General features: G+C 54.5%; 3 protein-coding genes across 3 annotated transcripts in view; 1 reads left to right on the top strand and 2 right to left on the bottom strand.

Annotated features, from left to right (window-relative positions):
• Positions 1-6,395, bottom strand: part of LOC108583677 (uncharacterized protein CXorf49-like) — a 31,092-nt gene extending 24,697 nt beyond the window's left edge. Inside the window, 5 exon segments of the mRNA XM_031660590.1 lie at positions 4,747-4,877; positions 5,232-5,401; positions 5,615-5,791; positions 6,098-6,219; positions 6,329-6,395. Of these exon segments, the coding sequence (XP_031516450.1) occupies positions 4,747-4,877; positions 5,232-5,401; positions 5,615-5,791; positions 6,098-6,219; positions 6,329-6,395 (667 nt within the window).
• Positions 6,396-7,898: 1,503 nt separating this feature from the next.
• LOC101016946 (uncharacterized protein CXorf49) lies at positions 7,899-13,464 on the bottom strand. The gene is made up of 6 exons (XM_003919359.5): positions 10,427-13,464; positions 9,697-9,853; positions 9,078-9,154; positions 8,747-8,792; positions 8,157-8,198; positions 7,899-8,050 (listed from the first exon to the last, which is right to left on the bottom strand). Exons 1-5 carry the CDS (start codon positions 11,648-11,650, stop codon positions 8,158-8,160), a joined length of 1,545 nt encoding a protein of 514 aa, XP_003919408.2. The 5' UTR covers positions 11,651-13,464; the 3' UTR covers positions 7,899-8,050; position 8,157.
• Positions 12,409-14,323, top strand: LOC108584346. The gene is made up of 3 exons (XM_021933815.2): positions 12,409-13,043; positions 13,435-14,065; positions 14,186-14,323. The coding sequence occupies exons 1-2, from the start codon at positions 12,423-12,425 to the stop codon at positions 13,756-13,758; spliced, it is 945 nt and encodes a 314-aa protein (XP_021789507.1). The 5' UTR covers positions 12,409-12,422; the 3' UTR covers positions 13,759-14,065; positions 14,186-14,323.
• Positions 14,324-19,357: the final 5,034 nt, after the last annotated feature.

Raw genomic sequence — 19,357 nt, forward strand, 5'->3', positions numbered from 1 at the left:
AGTAGTCGCAAGGAGATCTGCTATAAATAGGGAAAATAAAATGTTGGTTATCCTTCTGGTTATAAAATACTTACCTGTTTAATGCAAGGTTACTTCCGTTAGCACTGGTTTTTCTCGGCTTATGGTGGTAAGCACCACACAGAAAGAAAACATGACAATCGATGTGCACAGTTTAATAAATGATTATCAAGTGCACCTGTACGGAAACGTTCCCCTAGGTCCCAGAGGAGAACACCGCCAGCGTCTCCCAAAGCCTCCTGGGGTGGCCCTGCCTGAGCTCAGCCCCACTCCTACCGCAAGGGGTAACCAACATCCTGACTTTTCTGATTGTCCTTTCCTTGCTCTTCTCTATGGTTTTATACCCTAAGTACGCGTTCTTCAACAAGGTAGGTTAGTGTTGCCTGTGATTTGAAGTTATAGGAATGGAATCCTTAAACGTGCCCGTGTTGTCCCTTGCTTCCTTCACTCGATATTATCTTCGTAAGATTCGCGCCTATTATTCCATGGAAGAGTACTCTGTACTTTTCCATTGCTGAAATACTATTCCATTGTATTAACATACCGTGATGTATTCATTCCGTCCCATGAAAGTTGCGATTTTCACGGTTTCCCATGTTTGGAACTGGATGATCACAAAAATACTACTCCTAAACCCTTGTCGGCACGAGTAAAGGAGTCCTGAGAGGGACGTGTAGGCTGCTAAAAGCATATGTTTAAAAGAGGATCACAGACAATTAATGAGAAAATGTTCAAAAAAGAAGCCCAACATAAGACCAGGGAAAGTAGAAGGAAGTCATCAAGGTAAAAGCAAAAATCAGTGAAAGCGGAAACAAGCGTAAGAATCACAAAACCAGAAGTTGGGTGTTTGGAAGAGGAATGAAATTGGTACAACTCTTGTGAGACTAGTCAAGAAAACAAGGGAGAAGGGCACCGCTATCAGGAAAGAAAAGGGAGAGATAACCACAGGCGATGTTACGTCTGTTCTCGTGTTGCTGTATCGCAATACCCAAGACCCAGTCATTTATATAGAGAAGAGCTCATGGTCCTGCAGGCTGTATGGGAAGCGTAGCGGCTTCTGCTTCTGGGAGGACTCAAGAAACTTGCAATCATGGCGGAAGACAAAACAGGAGCAGGTACATGTTACATGATAGGAGCAGGAGCAAGAGAGAGAGAACAGGGGGAGGTGTCAACACTTTTAAATGAGCAGACTTACGACAACTCACTCACGACCACGAGGACAGTACCAAGTGGATGCTGCTAAACCACTCCGGAGAAATCTAGCCCCGTGATCCAGTCACCTCCCACCAGGTCCCACCTCCAACATTAGAAGTTACAGGTTGACACGAGACTTGGTGGGGACACGGTTCCAAGCCATATCATATGCAGACATCCAAAAGATAGAAAAAGGATATTGTGGAACTGGATATTCACACAGAGTGCCCATGCAGTAACAGCACATGGCTAATTCAATACAAAGAGAAGATGGCACTTTCACAATGGAGTAATCTGGAACAGCGCCCTGACCACATGATCAAGATGAACATCACCAGTCATGAGACAAACCGACATGGAAAATCTGCTGATGTTATGCCCTGAGAAGGACAGCACGTCTGCTATGCAGTAGTCCTGGCAAAAATGTTAAACCTACCTGAGTCTAATTACAAGGAAGCCATTTGACAAACCTACGTTCAAGGGCTTCCTGACAACGACTGCACTGGTTTAAAGCACACTTTAAAGCAGGTGGATCACGAGGCCAGGAGATTGAGACCATCCTGGTTAACACAGTGAAACCCCGTCTCTATTAAAAAATACAAAAAATTAGCTGGGTGTGGTGGTGGGCGCCTGTTGTCCCCAGCTACTTGGGAGGTTGAGGCAGGAGAATAGTGTGAACCCAGGAGGCAGAGCTTGCAGTGGGCTGAAATCGCACCACTGTGCTCCAGCCTGGGCAACAGAGTGAGACTCCATCTCAAAAAAAAAAAAAAAAAAAAAAAAGTACTCCTTAAAGGACACTGAAGAGATCTGATGGGCCGAGAACCATGGCTCACGCTCGTAATCGCATCACTTTGGGAGACCTAGGCGAGTGGATGGGGCTTGCCTGTAGTCCAAGCTACTCAGGAGGCTGAGGTGGGAGGATGCCTTGAGCCTGGAGGCCAAGGTTGCAGTAAACCGGGTTTCCGACACTACATGCCAGCATGGGCGACAGAGGGAGACCCTGTCTCAAAAGAGACTTCACAACTAAATGCAAAGCATGGTGTTTGGTTGGAAAGAGAATTTTGTTAGAAAGCAGCTATGAGGGATACTATGGGACCATGGGGAAAATCGAAAATGTTTCATGTGATCATACAGTAAAAAACTGTGTGGTCTCAATGTTACATTTCCTGAGTGTCATGATGTCATTAAGGTTTTGTGGGAGACCATGCTTTCTCGTAGGCGATACATGTTGCAGTATTTATGGATGATGGATCTAAATGATTCAAATGGATCTCAAATGATTCCACAAAACAATTTCAAAACAAAGTACACGCATGTGGCCGGGCGCGGTGGCTCAAGCCTGTAATCCCAGCACTTTGGGAGGCCGAGACGGGCGGATCACGAGGTCAGGAGATCGAGACCATCCTGGCTAACATGGTGAAACCCCGTCTCTACTAAAAAATACAAAAAACTAGCCGGGCGAGGTGGCGGGCGCCTGTAGTCCCAGCTACTCAGGAGGCTGAGGCAGGAGAATGGCGTGAACCCGGGAGGCGGAGCTTGCAGCAAGCTGAGATCTGGCCACTGCACTCCAGCCTGGGCGACAGAGCGAGACTCCGTCTAAAAAAAAAAAAAAAATACAAGCATGCACACAGGCTCAGAGAAAGATGGGGGCACGGGATGGAGGGAGGGATGAAGCAAATGTGAGAAAGTGGTAACAACTGGAGGATGCAGTTGAAGAATATACGTAGGGGTGCTCCTTGTGCTTTCCCTGCAACTCTCCTGTGGCTCCAAAATAAAAACCAATGCAATCTGGGATGAAGGGGGTATTATGGACCATTTTATTCCAGTCAGTTTGAAAACAATGCAAAAGGTCACCAATCGGTAGGAAACCAAACCCACCAAAACGAACACAAGAAGGCACGGCCAACCTAAACTGTTCCAGAATCATTACAGAAAGATATCAGTAGTTAAAGGCTTTCCACGAATAAACTCCAGGATTCCCCACCACATTCTGACAAACATCCTAGGAACATATATCTTCCATTTGACACAAACTCGTTCAGAAAATTGAAAGGGAGGGGCCGGGCGTGGTGGCTCACGCCTGTAATCCCAGCACTTTGGGAGGCCGAGGTGGGTGGATCATGAGATCAGGAGATCGAGACTGTCCTGGCTAACACGGTGAAATCCCGTCTCTACTAAAAATGCGCACACACACACACACACACACATATACAAATTAGCCAGATGTGGTGGCAGGCACCTGTAGTCATAGCTACTTGGGAGGCTGAGGCAGGAGAATGGCATGAACCTGGGAGACGGAGCTTGCAGTGAGCCAAGATCGTGCCACTGCAGCATTCCAGCCTGGGCGACAGAGCAAGACTCCATCTCAAAAAAAAAAAAAAAAAAAAAAAAGAAAGAAAGAAAAAAAGAAAAGGAAATTGAAAGGGAGGAACAATCCTCCACTCACTGTATGAGCTTGGCATAACCTCGATACCAAATCCTGCAAGGACACCTAGAGAAATATTGCAGATCAATCACAGGCTCATGACATAGAAGTAAAAATCAGAACCAGAATCTTAGCACACGGAAGCGTACAGGATATGAAAAGGAAAATACCTAATGTGGCATGACTAATATCGGCTTCATCCCAGAAATACGAACTTAATTTCCCTTCCGAAAATACAGTGGTACAATTCTCCACATTAACAGATTCGGGGAGAGAAACACGCTCCTCGTAGTCACAAAAGGTATTATCCATTCAAGATGTCATTATCCATTCGAGATGTATTGCTGACATTATGTTTTTCCTAAAAAGTTAGGACTATTGGGCTATAACTTACTCAGAGGTCTATGAGATTTTGTAAATGCATACAGCAATGGAAACACCAGCACATTATATATAGATACAGAGCATCGCCATCCCCCCCAGGTTCCCTCACGCCCTCTGGTAGTGAACTCCGGGTCTTAACCCTCAGATCCTGGCAACCACCAATCTGTTTTCTGTTCCCAGATTTTTGCCTTTTCCAGAATGTCATATAAATGGAATCACATAGTACGTAGCATGCGTATTTGGCTTCCTTCAGAGAAAGACTCTCAGACCGCAATTCTCTAAAGGTGCAATGTACAGTTTCATGACCTGGGTAGTAGTTACCTGGCTTGATCACCTTATACCTGTCAAATGGCCGGCTGCTGAGTTATCCCCGTGTGTGTGTGTGTGTGTGTGTGTGTGCGTGCGCGCGTGTGCGCGCGTGCGTATATGTGTGAGAGAGAGAGTGTGTGTGTGTATGTGTCTGTGTATTATGTTTCAAACATATATATAATTTTGCATTTAACTGCCTCTAACTTTTATATGTTGGTGAGGGTTATTAAATGGCAATTATTAATACTTAAAGGAAAGTGAATGATTATTGGAAAAGTCAGCAGAGTGATTTCCTCTGGCGTGTGCAAAGGGGGAGGTAGTGATCGGGATGGGGCAAACAGGAGGGTTCCAAAACCCTGCCAACGTTCCGTTCCTTGCTCTGCATGGGAGTGACCTGGACTTCAACATTGCACAACCACATGGGTGCCGTTCACGCTGGATCACGAGAATGGGGCACCCTGGGATCCCACAGATAGAGTTTGCACGGCCACCCTGGCGGCCACAGCCTACGCGGCCGTACCTGGCAAACACTGGTGTTGGCCTCATCCTTTGAGGAAAAGGATAATGAGAAAATGAGAAAATGTGTGGGGAAAAGGAGGAGTTCTTGGCCTGGAGGCTGAGGACAGATGTGCATGAGGTTGTCTGAGTTCACCCAGGAGTGTGTTCCAGGCGGGCTAAAGTTCATGGCTGTTACTCACCGTGACCACAATGATCCTATGACTGCCATCTTACATCCCCGTGTGCGGTGCCCTGGGCCTCCGCCACAGCCTGGAAGGCCACCCTTGCGGACTGTGGCTGGCGGGCGTGCTAGGAGACTCACACACCTTCGGCCCTAGCTGGAGTCTGAAGAGGAGACGCTCTTTTCTGCCAACAGAGTAAGAGGTCTCATATGGAAATGTACCTGTGGCAGCCCTGGCACCGGGTGTAGGTGGGATTCTGCTCAGGGCTCCGCCACTGTGGCTGCATGGAGAGCAGGCAGGCAGGTCGCCAGACCTCCGGAGCCGTCTGAGCTGAGTGGCAGGACAGTGCAGGAGGGGGTCTAAGGCTCTCCAGGCCGGACACCGCATTCCTCTTGGTGGGAGGGATTGAAGGAAAAGACAAAGCGGGACACTGAATGAGGGGAAGTGCTGGACCCCCTCCTCTCCACTGGGGCCCAGGTGGATTCCTCTAATCCGAGGGGCCTGGGATTCTGCACTTATTTCCCCTAGAACGGGAAGGCTCCGTCCGACCATGGCCTGGGGTGTAGATATTACAGCTCCATTATTGTGCGGGAAGTGGTCTGACTATGGAAGCGAGGTGGTGTGCTGAGAGGCGGGACTGGCGAATCCAGCCACCGGGGAATGGGTTCACGCCTTCCACGACTCCGTCCACGGGCTTCTCCCCTTCCACACCCTGTCGACCATGGCCCATGCCCCCCAGGGCAATGACTGGGGCTGGAGTTCCGCCCCCACCAGAACCTGCCTAGATGTCTCCGGTGGCAAAAACCCAAGCTGGAGAGTCCCTGACACGTCTTTCCCCAGACACCAGCCCATTGTGTTATCCCCCCAGGAAACAACCACCTGTGTCAGGGTCAAAGCCTTGGCCGGAGGAAAGAAGCCAACCCTCTCAGGGGAGGTGTTGGATTCCGATGGGGCAGGCCCCCACCAGCGTTCCTTTCCAGGTCTGAGGCCTGTGATGGGCCCACCACGTGCGTGATGGTCCCCCTCACTGAGCTCACACCGTGGGCCCACAGGGAGACACAGAGGGAGTATGGTGGAAGGCAGATACCGAGCCCGACCAGCTGTCCCAGGGCAGTCCCTCCTTCCCGCTTTCCATCCTCTCTGTGGGCGTCCTGCCCATGTCTTGGTTAGCGGGTGTCGTGGCACCCTCCCACGGGAGCTCCCCAATTCCTAGATGAGGCACCAACCAGCGACTCTGAGGTATTATCACTGCACCCACACACGGGAGTGCTGAGATATCCCATCTGTCCCACGGAGGATCAGCAGCCTACTGTGGCACCTCCAGCATTCTGAGAGCCCCGACACCCGTCCCTGTGTTTGGAGATGTCCCCTTCGTCCCACTCCATGCCCTCCTAGGTGTTAGATTGAACACCTCTTGTAAAAAGTGGATCCCAGCCCTGCTTTAGCGAATTCGATCCTTCACGGATCCTTCACCACTTCTTCCACTCCGTGAATCAGCCCATTCTCCCTCAACAGAGAGCACCCCCGATTAATTTGATTCCCAAGCGGGTGCTTGCAGGCGCACGCACACACACATACACACGCTAACCTTGAATGGTATCTGTATTTCTCCTGTCTTTGTTCAACACCCTGTCTCTTGGCGATGGGAGCTGGCAGAACCTACACACACCTCCTCACTGGAATCGGAATCTGTGCCCAAAGCTGGGACCTGCCCAGCCCAGGATTCTGGCTGAAGGAAGGAGGCAATCCCAACCGTCATGGAGGGTGAAGGCAGAACAGGGAGCTTGAGGAAATCTCCTGTGGCCTCGAGAGGTGGTTGGGAAGACTGACCAGGGACACAGAAATATCATGTCCACAAAAACCTGTTGGCCTTGGGGGTGGTGACATGGTATTTCGTGGGGACCATCAAAGAGCAGCCAGGCCTAGCATCCACACTTGCCCTGGAAACCAGCTGGCCATTTTCAAATCAATGGTATGGAGCCCAACGGCTGCAGAAGGGGCTGCTGGCTGCGAATGGACACCAAGGATGTGGAAGCCACCTTCCACGTAGCTACCGGTGGGCAGTTTCCACCAGGTTGGCCCGCAGGCACCAGAACAGACTCAGTGCCCCTGCCTCCAACCAAGAGACTATCTTGCCCTTTTCTTCCGCACTCCATGTATCTTCCCTTTGGCTCAGCTTCCCACCAGGATGTGGTTTCTGTCTCCACCTGGCTACTGAAGCTAAGGAGGAGATCTGACAGAATTTGGTAACTAAGGTTCAAAGGTGAGGGCTAAGAGGAACTGAGGATGCCAAGCGGGTTTTTGCCCCAGATGACATGACCCTGTGCATGGTGGCACCGGAGGGACATAACGGCTCAAGAAAGAGGACTGGGTCCCTGAGGGGCGGCGAGGAGGATGAGCTCCGTCGTGTTCCTCAATAGCATGGAAATAACCATGCAGGAAAGGCCGCCGGCATCAAGCCACGGGGGAGAGCAACGATGCTCACGATGGAAAGGATGGTGAGAGGGCAGAACAGAAACAGTGAACTGCAGGAGGAAAGGTGAGAGAGACAGGGGTTCTGGAAGGAGGCCATCAGTTCCTGCTGAAGGGGAGGGAGAATAGCACTGAAGAAGGGGACCTGGGAGAACCCAAAGTGGGAGGAGAAGAGGAGGGACCATGAGCAAGGCGTGTAGGAGAAAGGCAGGAAATGCTGCTGTGGCTGGGCAGGGCCCCCACAGCACCTAGACCCAGGGCACTATGGTGAGCCCGAGTGCAGGGCTGCTGCTCAGGGGCCGGCCCTGGTGCCCCCCAGGGCCCTGGGGAACAGTTCTTCAAGCGCCAATGAACCGGGCAACCCCCTGCAACCCCCAACACTCCCAACAATCGCATAGAGGGCAGACCACAGGCCACAGAATATGAGAACGACTTTATTTCAAATTGCTTTGAACTGCGTTGGGAAGGGGGCAAATGCGGTGGAAGAGAGGAAGCCCTGGCTTAACAGGCAGCTCCGGAGCTCCAAAGGTGGCAGCTGTTTGTCTTGTAGGAATATGCTGGCTCCAACCTGTGAAACAGAGCAGGCTCAGGGACGGGCCCCCAGCCAGGGCCAGCCCACAGCCCTCCTAAGCTACCGGGATTGTGGGAAGGGGCATGGTGTGTGCAACACTCACTTCAAAGCTCCTGGATCTTGTCAGCGAGGAACTGCATGGCCGCTGAAACAAGAGAGGCAGAACTGGGCACTCCAGACCCAGGCAAACAGACACCCATCCCATGCCCCGGTGGGGAACTTCCTAGTCCTGCAACCAGAAACCCCACCAGCCCTGGGACTGACTCACCCACCCGTCACCTGGATTAAATGTGGAAATGCCTTCTAAGCGGGAAAGTGGTTCTCAGGTGCTGGGCCATCCCAGTACCGTCCAGAACATGTTTCAAAGACAGATAAGCCAGCCAGCAAACAAACACCATACAAGTGGTACCAGGCAGTAGTTAAAGGGGAAACACCGGCAGTATCTCTAACCGTCCTAAGAGAAGGAGAGTTCTGGGACTCGTGGACAAAGTGTACACGGAGTTCAGATGACACATTGTTATCTGTGCACACCCCTAGCTGAAAAGGCACAGAAGGCCCAGGTCGGCTTGATTCTCCTCCCCAGAGGAAAGTCAGTCCCAGTGATGCTGCCTGTACCTACAGCCCACCCCTGCCCCCCACACCTGCAGAAAGACACCGCTGTCCATCCCTGCCCCAGCCAGGGCTCCATCATACCTAGCTGCTGTGTAAGTTCATCAATTTCCCTCTGCAGCCAGATGCACTAGACCAGCAGACACCGGGGAAAGATAAATGGTTAGTCAACTCTGGCCTCCTCTCTCCCCAGCCTCCCTGCAGCCCCCATAGCCTGCAGCCCAGTGGTGACGTGGGTTGGCACAGAACCCTCAATGGAAAGGAGGCACCCTCTCTCCGTGGGGTGCAGAAGGTGGAGACGTGTGGCGGTGGGGGCAGGGGGGAGGGCGGCGGACGCAGAAATCAGTTTAACCTGGACACGGATCCCACCATCTAGTGTGGACCTCTTATTTCTAGGAGCCACACAAAGCATTACCCGAGGACAGCCCTGGGCTCCCGGGGGCTGCTGCTGCCTTTCTGGTCTTGGGGGATGGACAGGCGGCTGCTGGTCACCTGAAAGAGAATACAAAATCCAGCTTCCAAGCCTCCCAGTGAGGTGGAAAAGGCCTAGCAGGGTCTAAAGTGAGGCAGCATCACCCTCTGCTGGCAACACATTGTCCCTGCTCTGCCCAGCAACTCCAACCCCGCTCTTGGACTGTCTTCACTGTTCCCCAGTGTGAGCCCATCTGCACCTGTGGCCCCCTAGCGTTGTGACTCCGGGTTGGACGCCAGCAGCGCGGCAGCCACAGCCAGGCCCTGGGAGGGCCAATGCGGCTGAGCAGGACTTAACAGAAAAGGGCTCCGTACCGCCGAAAGTCTCCTTCCAGAGTTGGAGTTTGGGGCACTGCTCCAAATCGCCCACCACCACACAAACCCCACTCAGAGAGGACGATGTGGCTTAAAGCCAGCCCTGTCGACACCCCGTTTCCCATGGGACAGCTGCCTGGGTGGGCAGGGAAGTGTGGGAACAAGGCTGAGCCCCCAGAAGCGACAGAGCCAGAGGTTTCCCTCCCGACCCCTCTCCCCTCCACCCCTATCAAACCCGCAAGACTCACCGGAGGGTGCATGACGTCTGGGCAGGAGGCCTCCCAGGCTGTAGGCCGAGGGCTCTGAAGTTCCCGGAACTTGGGGAGCTCTGATGTTGGGGTCACTGCTGCTGAGTTCTCCACGACGCATGGACAGGCGAGGCAGCCCTGGCCTGTGTGTGGGAAGCTAAAACAGAAATTTCTGAGTCGGGCTGGCGGTGGGGGCAGGCGGTGAGTACATGTGGGAAGGGGTTGTGGTAAGGTGGAGACTCCGGAGCCTAATCTCATTAGCACTTTCTCCCTCAGTCAGCCCCAGGCCAGGAGGCAGAGCCCAGCCAGGGAAAACACTGGGGATACTGAGATAGCCCGGGCCGCCTGCCAGGTGGGTCGGGCAACAGCTAGGGAAGGAGGAATCAGGAAGTTGATGATCCTAGACACCCCAGCTTTGCGGCCCACACTTTAAGGCATCACCCGATCCAAACCGGCTGCCAGCCCTGCCTTCCATCCCAGCTCCTCTCTGCGGGCGGAGGCAGGACTCCTGCAGTGTCCGGAGGCATGGCCATCACACAAGAAGTGCCCCCTTTAACGTGTGCTCCTATGATGAAGACCCCCATCGGGCATTCTAGTGTCCCTAGGCTCCCGACGACAACCCTCGAGCAAGGGACAGAGGGGACATGGGTGAACAGGGGTGTGCTGGAACAGAGGAGGTGTGGGGGGAGGAGGGTAAAGAGGGAGAGGAGGGCGAGAAGGGCCTACTTACTTGGGCCTTTGGGACCTCATCTCGATTTGGGTCATTATCTTCTCTGGCCGCAACCTGGGACTCCCTGGTCTTCCTTCCTGCAGGTTTCTTCCCAGGGCCTCTGTGCTTAGGCTTTTGTGGTTTCTTGGACATCCCGTGTGGCCGCACACCGGAGAATGACGGGAAGGTGGCCGGCTCCGGGGGAGCGGCTGAGAGTCTCTTTCCGCAGGCAGGAAAGGCTCTCCCCGGAGCCAGTTGAGAGGCACCTCCTGGGGACTTCTTCTCCTGGGCCATCTTCCTCCTTGAAAGGCCCTGGGGCAGGGCCCCTGCAGTGGCAGCTCTTGAACAGCTGGGCCTGGCCTCCACCTTTCCCCAGGCCCTGCTCTGCATTTTCTTTCCGGGAGAGTCCTCCAGCTCTCCCACAGCCGGCCTCTCCACGACTGGAGTGAGTCCGCGGGGAGCAGAGGTCAGGAAACGGCCCGGCACGGGCAGGTAACTCTCCTTGCAGTGGAAGCCTGCGTGTCTGGATGTGTCTGCTGCCTTCTTGGGGCTGCCGGGCTTGGCCTGGCTTCCTTCGTTGCGGCGAATGCCCACCCTCATCAGTGGTAAGCCGCTGCTCTCATCTGCGGAATCAGAGTCGTGGGTAGACATCCTGGTGGGGCCTTTCGCAGAGGGCTGCTGGGGATCCACGCGGAGGCTCCATCTGCTCTTCGAGCCCCTTTCCGGGTTGTTCCAGGCCCGCACTGGCCCAGGACCACAGAGGTGGAGACGGCCGGCAGAGGCCTGCTGCCGTTTTCCGGGGCTGGGGCCCAGCGCGTCTCTCCCACTGGGACCCACCTCCAGGTCCGCCCAATTGTCAGCCGACCCTTCGGCAGCGGCGCCTTCTGGGAACGGCTGTCCTTGGACGCTGGGCGGCGGCACGATGGCGGCTGGTTCTTCAGCCAGGTAGAATGAGTAGTCCACAACGTCCCCTTGGTCATCGATCGGGGTGCCTGGCCGTCCTTCCCGGCCCCAGAGCACCACCCTTCCTTGCTCTATCAGTTCGCTCTCAGACTCAAAGCTGACACCCTCCGAATCTGTGAACCCGCTCTCTCCGTCGCCATCGCCGCTGCCCTGCACCCCCAAATTGAGGCCGTGGCTGTGGTCCCCTGGGGCTCCGGGGCTGGCTGTGTGGGAGCCAGCCTGCTCGCCACCCTCCAGGTCAAAACCGGCCCCACAAACGGATACCTTGTTGGGGGAGCTCATGGCGGCAGTCCCGGCAGCCTCGGTTGTGGGGAGACGGTCGTCCTGGTAACGGCTGGAGGAGAGAGCTGAGCCCAGCCAAGCCCAGCTGAGCAGGCCACGCGACAGAAACAGTGAGGCTTTCGGGACACCGCCACCCTCACCCCAGGCGGAAGTACCAGATGTCCCTGGCAGCCAGTGGCTTCCTCGTGCCCTTGACGCCCACACCGAGCCTTCTCATTGGTCCCCGTCTGCCAACCAGCGGGCCCTTTGTGGGGCGAGGTGCCTGAGCTTTAACCAATCGGGACACAGGCTCTTGGTTTGCCTCGATGCCCGTCATTTGACTGGGTGGCTGCACTCTGCTTGGGTCTTGGGGCCAGGGGGCACTGTAGCTCTTGATCGCCTCTTTCTTTCTGTCCTTCCGCCTCTGGCCGGGCACCTACTTTCCAAGGAGAGCCACATCTCTGAGCCCCAGTGACCCATCTGTAAGGCGGGGATTAAGGGGAGAGCTTCCCCCAGCTCATCAGCTTGGGAGAGTAAATGTTGTGCTGCACGCGAAGCACCCGGTGCACAGAGGAGGTCTCATTGCAAAGTAGGTTCCTGGCCAGAGGCGGCAGGAGAGCAAGAAGGAGGTGGATCGAGAGCTCCAGTGCACCCTGGCCCCAAGACAAGACCAGAGGGCAGACACCCAGTCAAATGACCGGCATCGGGGCAAACCAAGAGTCCGTGTTCCGATTGGTTAAAGCCCAGAGGCCTCTACCAACAAAGGGCACGCTGGTTGGTAGAGGGGGGACCAATGAGAAGTCGCGGCACTGGCGTCAAGTGCGCATGCGGAAGCCACGCGCTGTCGGGGACATCTCCTACTTCCGCCTGGGATGAGGGTGGCGGTGTCCCGAAGGCCTCACTGTTCCTGTTGCGTGGCCCAGTCCGCTGGGCTTGGCTGGACTCGGCTCTCCCCTTCCGCCGTTACCAGGACGACCGTCTCCCCACAGCCCAGGCTGCCCGGACTGGCGCCATGAGCTCCCCCGACAAGGTATCCGTTTGTGGGGTTGCTTTCGACCTGGAGGGTGGCGAGCAGGCTGGCTCCTGCATGGCCAGTCCCAGAGCCCCACGGGGCCAGGGCCACGGCCTCGATTTGGGGGCACCAGGCAGCCTCGAGGGCCAGAGCGGGTTCACAGATCCCAAGGTTTTCAGCTTCGAGTCTGAGAGCGAATTGATAGAGCAGGGAAAGGTGGTGCTCCGGGGCCGGGAAGGCCGGCCTGGCACCCCCGTCGACGACCAAAGGGACGTTGTGGACTACTCGTCCTACCTGGCTGACGAACCAGCCGCCATCGTGCCACCGCCCAGCGTCCAAGGACAGCCGTCCCCAGAAGGCGCCACTGCCGAAGGGTCGGCTGACAACTGGGAGGACCTGGAGGTCGGTCCCAGTGGGAGAGGCGTGCTGGGCCCCAGCCCTGGAGAATGGCAGCAGGCCTCTGCCGGCCCCTGGGAGCCCAGGGTTGTCCTAGGGTAATGCTTCGTGTGGCTCCTAGAAATAGAGGTCCATGTTAGACAGTGGGATCCGTGTCCAGGTTAAACTGATTTCTGTGTCCCCCCCACCCTGCCCCATCACCATCTTCTGCACCCCACAGAGAGAGGGTGCCTCTTTTACATTGAGGGTTTCATGCCAACCCACCTCGCCACTGGGCTGCAGGCTATGGGGGCCCTCAGGGCTGAGGGAGACAGGGAAGAGGAGGAGAGAGGAGGCCAGAATTGACTAACCGTTTCTCTTCCTCCGGTGTCTGCCGGTCTGGTGCATCCGGCTGCAGAGGGAAATTGAGGACCTTACACAGCAACTAGGTATGATGGAGCCCTGGCTGGGGCAGGGATGGACAGCGGTGTCTTTCTGCAGGCATGGGGGGCGGGGGTGGGCTGTAGGTACAGGCGGCGTCACTGGGACTGACTTTCCTTTGGGGAAGAGAACGAAAGAAAGCCCGGCCCTGGAGCCTTCTGTGCCTTTCCAGCTAGGGGTGTGCACAGACAGCAGTGTGTCGTCTGAACTCCGTGTACTCTTAGTCCACGAGTCCCAGAACTCTCCTTCTCTTAGGAGAGTTAGAGATACCACATGTGTTTTCCCTTTAACTGCTGCCTGATACGGCTTGTACGGTTTTTGCTTGCTGGCTGGTTTATCTGTCTTTGTAACACGTTCTGAATGAACGGTTCTGGGATGGCCCAGCACCTGAGAACCACTTTCCCGCTTAGAAGCATTTCCACATTCAATTCAGGTGACGGGTGGGTGAGTCAGTACCAGGGCTGGAGGGGCTTCTGGTTGCAGGGCTAGGTGATTCCCCACGGGGGCAGGGGGTGGATTTCTGTTTCCCTGGGTCTGGAGTGCCCGGTTCTGCCTCTCTGTTTCAGCGGCCATGCAGTTCTTCAGTGACAAGTTCCAGGACCTTTGAAGTGAGTGTTGCACATAACGTGCCCCTTCTCACAGTCCGGCAGCTTAGGAGGGCTGTGTGCGGGCCCTGGCTGGGCTGGCCCTGGCTGGGGGCCCGTCCCTGAGCCTGCTCTGTTTCACAGGTTGGAGCCAGCATCCGGGGCTGCAGCCAAGCGAGTTTCCTCCTTATCCTCCTTAGCCAGGGCTTTTGCTCTTCCACTGCATTTGCACACTTCCCAAGGCAGTTCAAAGCAGTTTGAAATAAAGTCGTTCTCATATTCTGCGGTCTGTGGTCTGCACTCTCTGTGATTGTTGGGAGTGCTGGGGTGTGCCGGGTGTTGCTCTGTTCCCTTGCGCTGGGAGAACAGTTCCCCTGGCGCTCTGTGGTGGGCCCTCTCCCTGCAGAGCGTCTGGGCCGGCCTCTGAGCAGCAGCCCTGCACTCAGGCTCACCATAGTGCCCTGGGTCTAGGTGCTGTGGGGACCCTGCCCAGCCACACTAGCATTTCCTGCCTTTCTCCTACACGCCTTGCTCTTGGTCCCTCCTCTTCTCCTCCCACTTTGGGGTCTCTCCGGTCCCCTTCTTCAGTGCTATTCTCTCTCCCCTTCAGCAGGAACTGCTGGCCTCCTTTGAGAACCCCTGTCTATCTCACCTTTCCTCCTGCAGTTCACCGTCCCTGTTTGTCCTGTCACCGTCCTTTCCATCGTGAGCGTCCTTGCTCTACCCCGTGGCTTGACGGCGGTGGCCTTTCCTGCATGGTGGTTTCCGTGCTGTTGAGGAACACGACGGAGCCCAGTCCTCTTTCTGGAGCCATTATTTCCCTCCAGTGCCAGCATGCACACGGTCAGATCATCTGGGCCAGTAACCTGCGTGACATTCTCAGTTCATCTTAGTCCTCACCTTTGAACCTCAGTTACCAAATCCCGTTAGGTCTCCCTCTTTACTTTCAGCAGCCATGTGGAGGCAGAAGCCACATCCCGGTGGGTGGCTGAGTCAAAGGGAAGGTCCATGGAGTGCGGAAGAAAAGGGCAAGATAGTCTCTTGGTTGGAGGTGGGGGCACTGAGTCTGTTCCAGCGCCTGTGGACCAACCTGGTGGAAACTGCTCGCAGGCACCTACACAGAAGGTGGCTTCCATATCCTTGTTGTTCGGTAGGTGGCCAGCAGCTCCTTCTGCAGCCGGTGAGCTCCATACCCTTGATTTGAAAATGGTCAGCTGCTTTCCAGGGCAAGTGTGGATGCTAGGCCTGGATGGTCTTGGATGGTCCCTGTGAAATACCATTTCCCCACCCCCAAGGCTGCAGGTTTTTGTGGACGTAATATTTTCGTGTCCCTGGTCAGTCTTCTAGACTGCCTCCTGAGGTCACACGAGATTTCCTCGAGCTCTCTCTTCTGCCTTCACCCTCCTGACAGTTGAGATCACCTCGTTCCTTCAGCCGGCATCCTGGGCTGGGCAGGCCCCAGATTCGGGCACAGATTCTAGTTCCATTGAAGAGGTGTGTGTAGGTTCTGCCTGCTCCCGTTGCCAAGAGACTGCGTGTTGCGAACAGACGAAAAGAATAGAAATGCAGATACCATTCAAGGTTAGCGTGTGTGTGCATGTGCGTGCCCGCGCGTGAGTATGCCCCTGCTAGCACCTGCTTGGGAATCAAATTAACTGTGGGTGCTCTCCCTTGAGCGAGAATGGACTGATTCACGGAGTGGAAACACTGGTGAGGGATCTGTGAAGGATCGAATTCCCAATAGCAGGGCTGGGATTTACCTTTCGCAAGAGGTGTTGTTCAATTCTCACACCTAGGAGGGCGTGGAGTGGGACGAAGGGGACGTCTCCAAACACAGGGACGGGTGTCGGGGCTCTCAGAATGCTGGAGGTGCCACAGTAGGCTCCCGATCCTCCACGGGATGGATGGGATGTCTCAGCACTCCCGTGTGTGGGTGCAGTGATAATACCTCAGAGTTGCTGGTTGGTGCCTCATCTAGGAAGCGGGGAGCTCCTGTGGGAGGGCGCCACAACGCCCGCTAACCAAGACACGGGCAAGATACGCACAGAGAGGGTGGAAAGTGGGAAAGAGGGACTGCCCTGGGACAGCTGGTCGGGCTCGGTATCTGCCTCCCCCCCTACCCTCACGGTGTCTCCCTGCCAGGCTCATGGTGTGAGCTCAGCGAGGGGGACCACCACGCACTTGGTGGGTCAATCACAGACCTCAGACTTGGAAGCCAACGCTGGTGGGGACCTACCCCATCCGAATCTAACCCCTCACCGGAGAGGATGGGCTTGACTCCTGAGGCCAAGGCTTTGACCCTGACACAGGGGGTGGTTTCTTGGGGGGGATAACACAGTGGGCTGGTATCTGGGGGAAGACGTGTCAGGGGCTCTCCAGCTTGGGTTTTTGCCACCGGAGACATCTAGGCAGGTTCTGGTCGGGGCAGAACTCCAGCCACGGTCACTGCCCCAGGGGGCATGGGCCATGGTCGACATGGTGTGGAAGGGGAGAAGCCCCTGGACGGAGTCGTGGAAGGCGTGAATCCATCCCTCAGTGGCTGGCTTTTGCCAGTCCCACCTCCCAGCACACCACCTCGGTTCCATATTCAGACCACCTTCTGCACAATAATGGGGCTGTAACATGTACACCCTAGGCCCATGGTACACCGCATGGTCGGGCGGAGTCTTCTGGTTCTAGGGGATGTAAGTGCAGAATCCGAGGCTCCTCGGATTAGAGGAATCCACCTGGGCCCCACTGGAGAGGAGGAGGTTGAGCCCCTCCCCTCATTCAGTGACCCCCTTTTGCTTTTCCCTCAAGCCTCCTCTCCCACCAAGAGGAATGTGGGGTCTGGCCTGGAGAGCCTTAGATCCCCTCCTGCCTTGTCCTGCCACTCAGCTCAGATGAGCTCTGGAGGTCTGGCGAGCTGCGTGCCTGCCCTTGATGCAGCCACAGTGGCGGAGCCCTGAGCAGAATCCCACCTACACCCGGTGCCAGAGCTGCCACAGGTACATTTCCACATGAGACTTCTTACTCTGTTGGTAGAAAAGAGCGTCTCCTCTTCAGACTCCAGCTAGGGCCGAAGGTGTGCGAGTCTCCTAGCACGCCCGCCAGCCACAGTCCCCAAGGGTGGCCTTCCAGGCTGTGGCGGAGGCCCAGGCACCGCACACGGGGACGTGAGATGGCAATCATAGGATCATGGTGGTCATGGTGAGTAACAGCCATGAACTTTAGCCCGCCTGGAACACACTCCTGGGTGAACTCGGACAACCTCACGCACGTCTGTCCTCAGCCTCCAGACCAAGAACTCCTCCTTTTCCCCTAGAGATTTTCTCATCATCCCTTTCCTCGAAGGATGAGGCCAACACTTGTGTTTGCCAGGTACGGCCGTGTAGGCTGTGGCCGCCAGGGTGGCCGTGCAAACCCTATCTGTGGGATTCCAGGGTGCCCTGTTCTCGTGATCCAGCGTGAGTGGCGCCCATGTGGTTGTGCAGTGTTGAAGTCCAGGTCACTACCATGCAGAGCGAGGAATAGGAGGTTGGCAGGGTTTTGGAGCCCTCCTGTTTGCCCCAACCCGATCACTACTTCCCACTTTGCACACTGCAGAGGAAATGAGTCTGCTGACTTTTCCAATAATCAGTCACTTGCTCTTAAAGCATTAATAATTGCCAATTAATACCCATCATCAAGATATAAAAGTTAGAGGCAGTTACATGTAAAATTACATTTTTGAAACAATAACCCCCGCACACACACATACACTCTCTCGCACGTGCGCACGCATGCCCGCGGGCGCGCGTGCACACACACACACACACACACACACACACACACACACGGAGACAACTCAGAAGCCGGCCATTTGACAGGTATAAGGTGATCAAGCCAGGTAACTACTACCCAGGTCATGAAACTGTACATTGCACCTTTAGAGAATTGCGGTCAGAGTCCGTTTCTCTGAAAGATGGCAAATGCACATGCCACGTACCATGTGATTCCATTAATATGACATTCTGGAAAAGGCAAAATTCTAGGAACAGAAAACAGATAGATGGTTGCCAGGGTCTGAGGGTTAAGACGAGGAGTTCACTACAAGAGGGCGTGAGGGAACCTGGGGGGGATGCCGATGCTCTGTATCTGTATATATTGTGCTGGTGTTTTTACAGCCATATGCATTTACAAGATCTCATAGAACTCTGAGTAAGTTATAGCCCAATAGTCCTGACTTTTTAGAAAAAAAAAATTGTCGGCCAGGCGTGATGGCTCATGCCTGTAATCCCAGCACTTTGGGAGGCCGAGGCAGGCAGATGACGAGGTCAGGAGATCGAGAACAACCTGGCTAACATGGTGAAACCCTGTCTCTACTAAAAATACGAAAAAACTAGCCGGGCGTGGTGGCGGGCGCCTGTAGTCCCAGCTACTGGGAAGGCTGAGGCAGGAGAATGGCGTGAACCCAGGAGGCGGAGCTTGCAGTGAGCCGAGATCGCGCCACTGCACTCCAGCCTGGGCGACAGAGCGAGACCCCGTCTCAAAAAAAAAAAAAAGAAAAGAAAAGAAAAAGAAAAAAAAATTGTCAGCAATACATCTCGAATGGAAACTGACATTTAGTCAATACCTTTTGTGACTACGAAGAGCATGTTTCTCTTCCCAAATCTGTTAATGTGGAGAATTATGCCACTGTATTTTCTGAAGGGAAATTAAGTTGGTATTTCTGGGATGAAGCCGATATTAGTCATGCCATAATAGGTATTTTCCTTTTTGTATCCTGTAGGCTTCCGTGTGCTAAGATTCTGGTTCTGATTTTTACTTCTATGTCATGAGCCTGTGGTTGATCTGCAATGTTTCTCTAGGTGTCCTTGCAGGATTTGGTATCGAGGTTATGCCAAGCTCATACAGTGAGTGGAGGACCCTTTCAGTCTTCTGCATGAGTTTGTGTCAAATGGAAGATATGTATTCCCAGGATGTTTTTCAGAATGTGGTGGGGAATCCTGGAGTTTATTAGTGGAAAGCCTTTGACTACCGATATCTTTCTGTAATGATTCTGGAATGGTTCAGGTTGGCTGTTCCTTCTTGTGTTAGTTTTGGCAGATTTTGTTTCCTAGCCACTGGTTACGTTTTGCTTTGTTTTCAAACTGACTGGAATAAAATGGTCCAGAATATCCCCATTCATCTCAGACTGCATTTGTTAAAATTAGGAAGCCACAGAGGAGTTGCACAGAAAGCCAAAGGAGCACCCATACATATATTCTTCTACTGGATCCTCCATTAGTTACCATTTTCTCACATTTGCTTCATCCCTCCCCCCATCCCGCACCCCTGTCTTTTTCTGAGTGTGTG

This window comes from Papio anubis, chromosome X (assembly GCF_008728515.1).
Source record: "Papio anubis isolate 15944 chromosome X, Panubis1.0, whole genome shotgun sequence".
In the NCBI taxonomy this organism is placed as follows: domain Eukaryota; kingdom Metazoa; phylum Chordata; class Mammalia; order Primates; family Cercopithecidae; genus Papio; species Papio anubis.

Excerpts from the sequence above, each read along its gene's own strand:
- LOC101016946 (XM_003919359.5), bottom strand. The coding sequence starts at position 11,650 with ATGAGCTCCCCCAACAAGGTATCCGTTTGTGGGGCCGGTTTTGACCTG. Across the intron at positions 8,793-9,077 it reads GAGCCCAGGGCTGTCCTCGG|TGCATCTGGCTGCAGAGGGA; the intron begins GTAATGCTTTGT and ends CTGCTGGTCTAG. Across the intron at positions 8,199-8,746 it reads TGAACTTACACAGCAGCTAG|CGGCCATGCAGTTCCTCGCT; the intron begins GTATGATGGAGC and ends CTCTTGTTTCAG.
- LOC108584346 (XM_021933815.2), top strand. The coding sequence starts at position 12,423 with ATGAGAAGTCGCGGCACTGGCGTCAAGTGCGCATGCGGAAGCCACGCG. Across the intron at positions 13,044-13,434 it reads ACAACTGGGAGGACCTGGAG|AGGGAAATTGAGGACCTTAC; the intron begins GTCGGTCCCAGT and ends ATCCGGCTGCAG.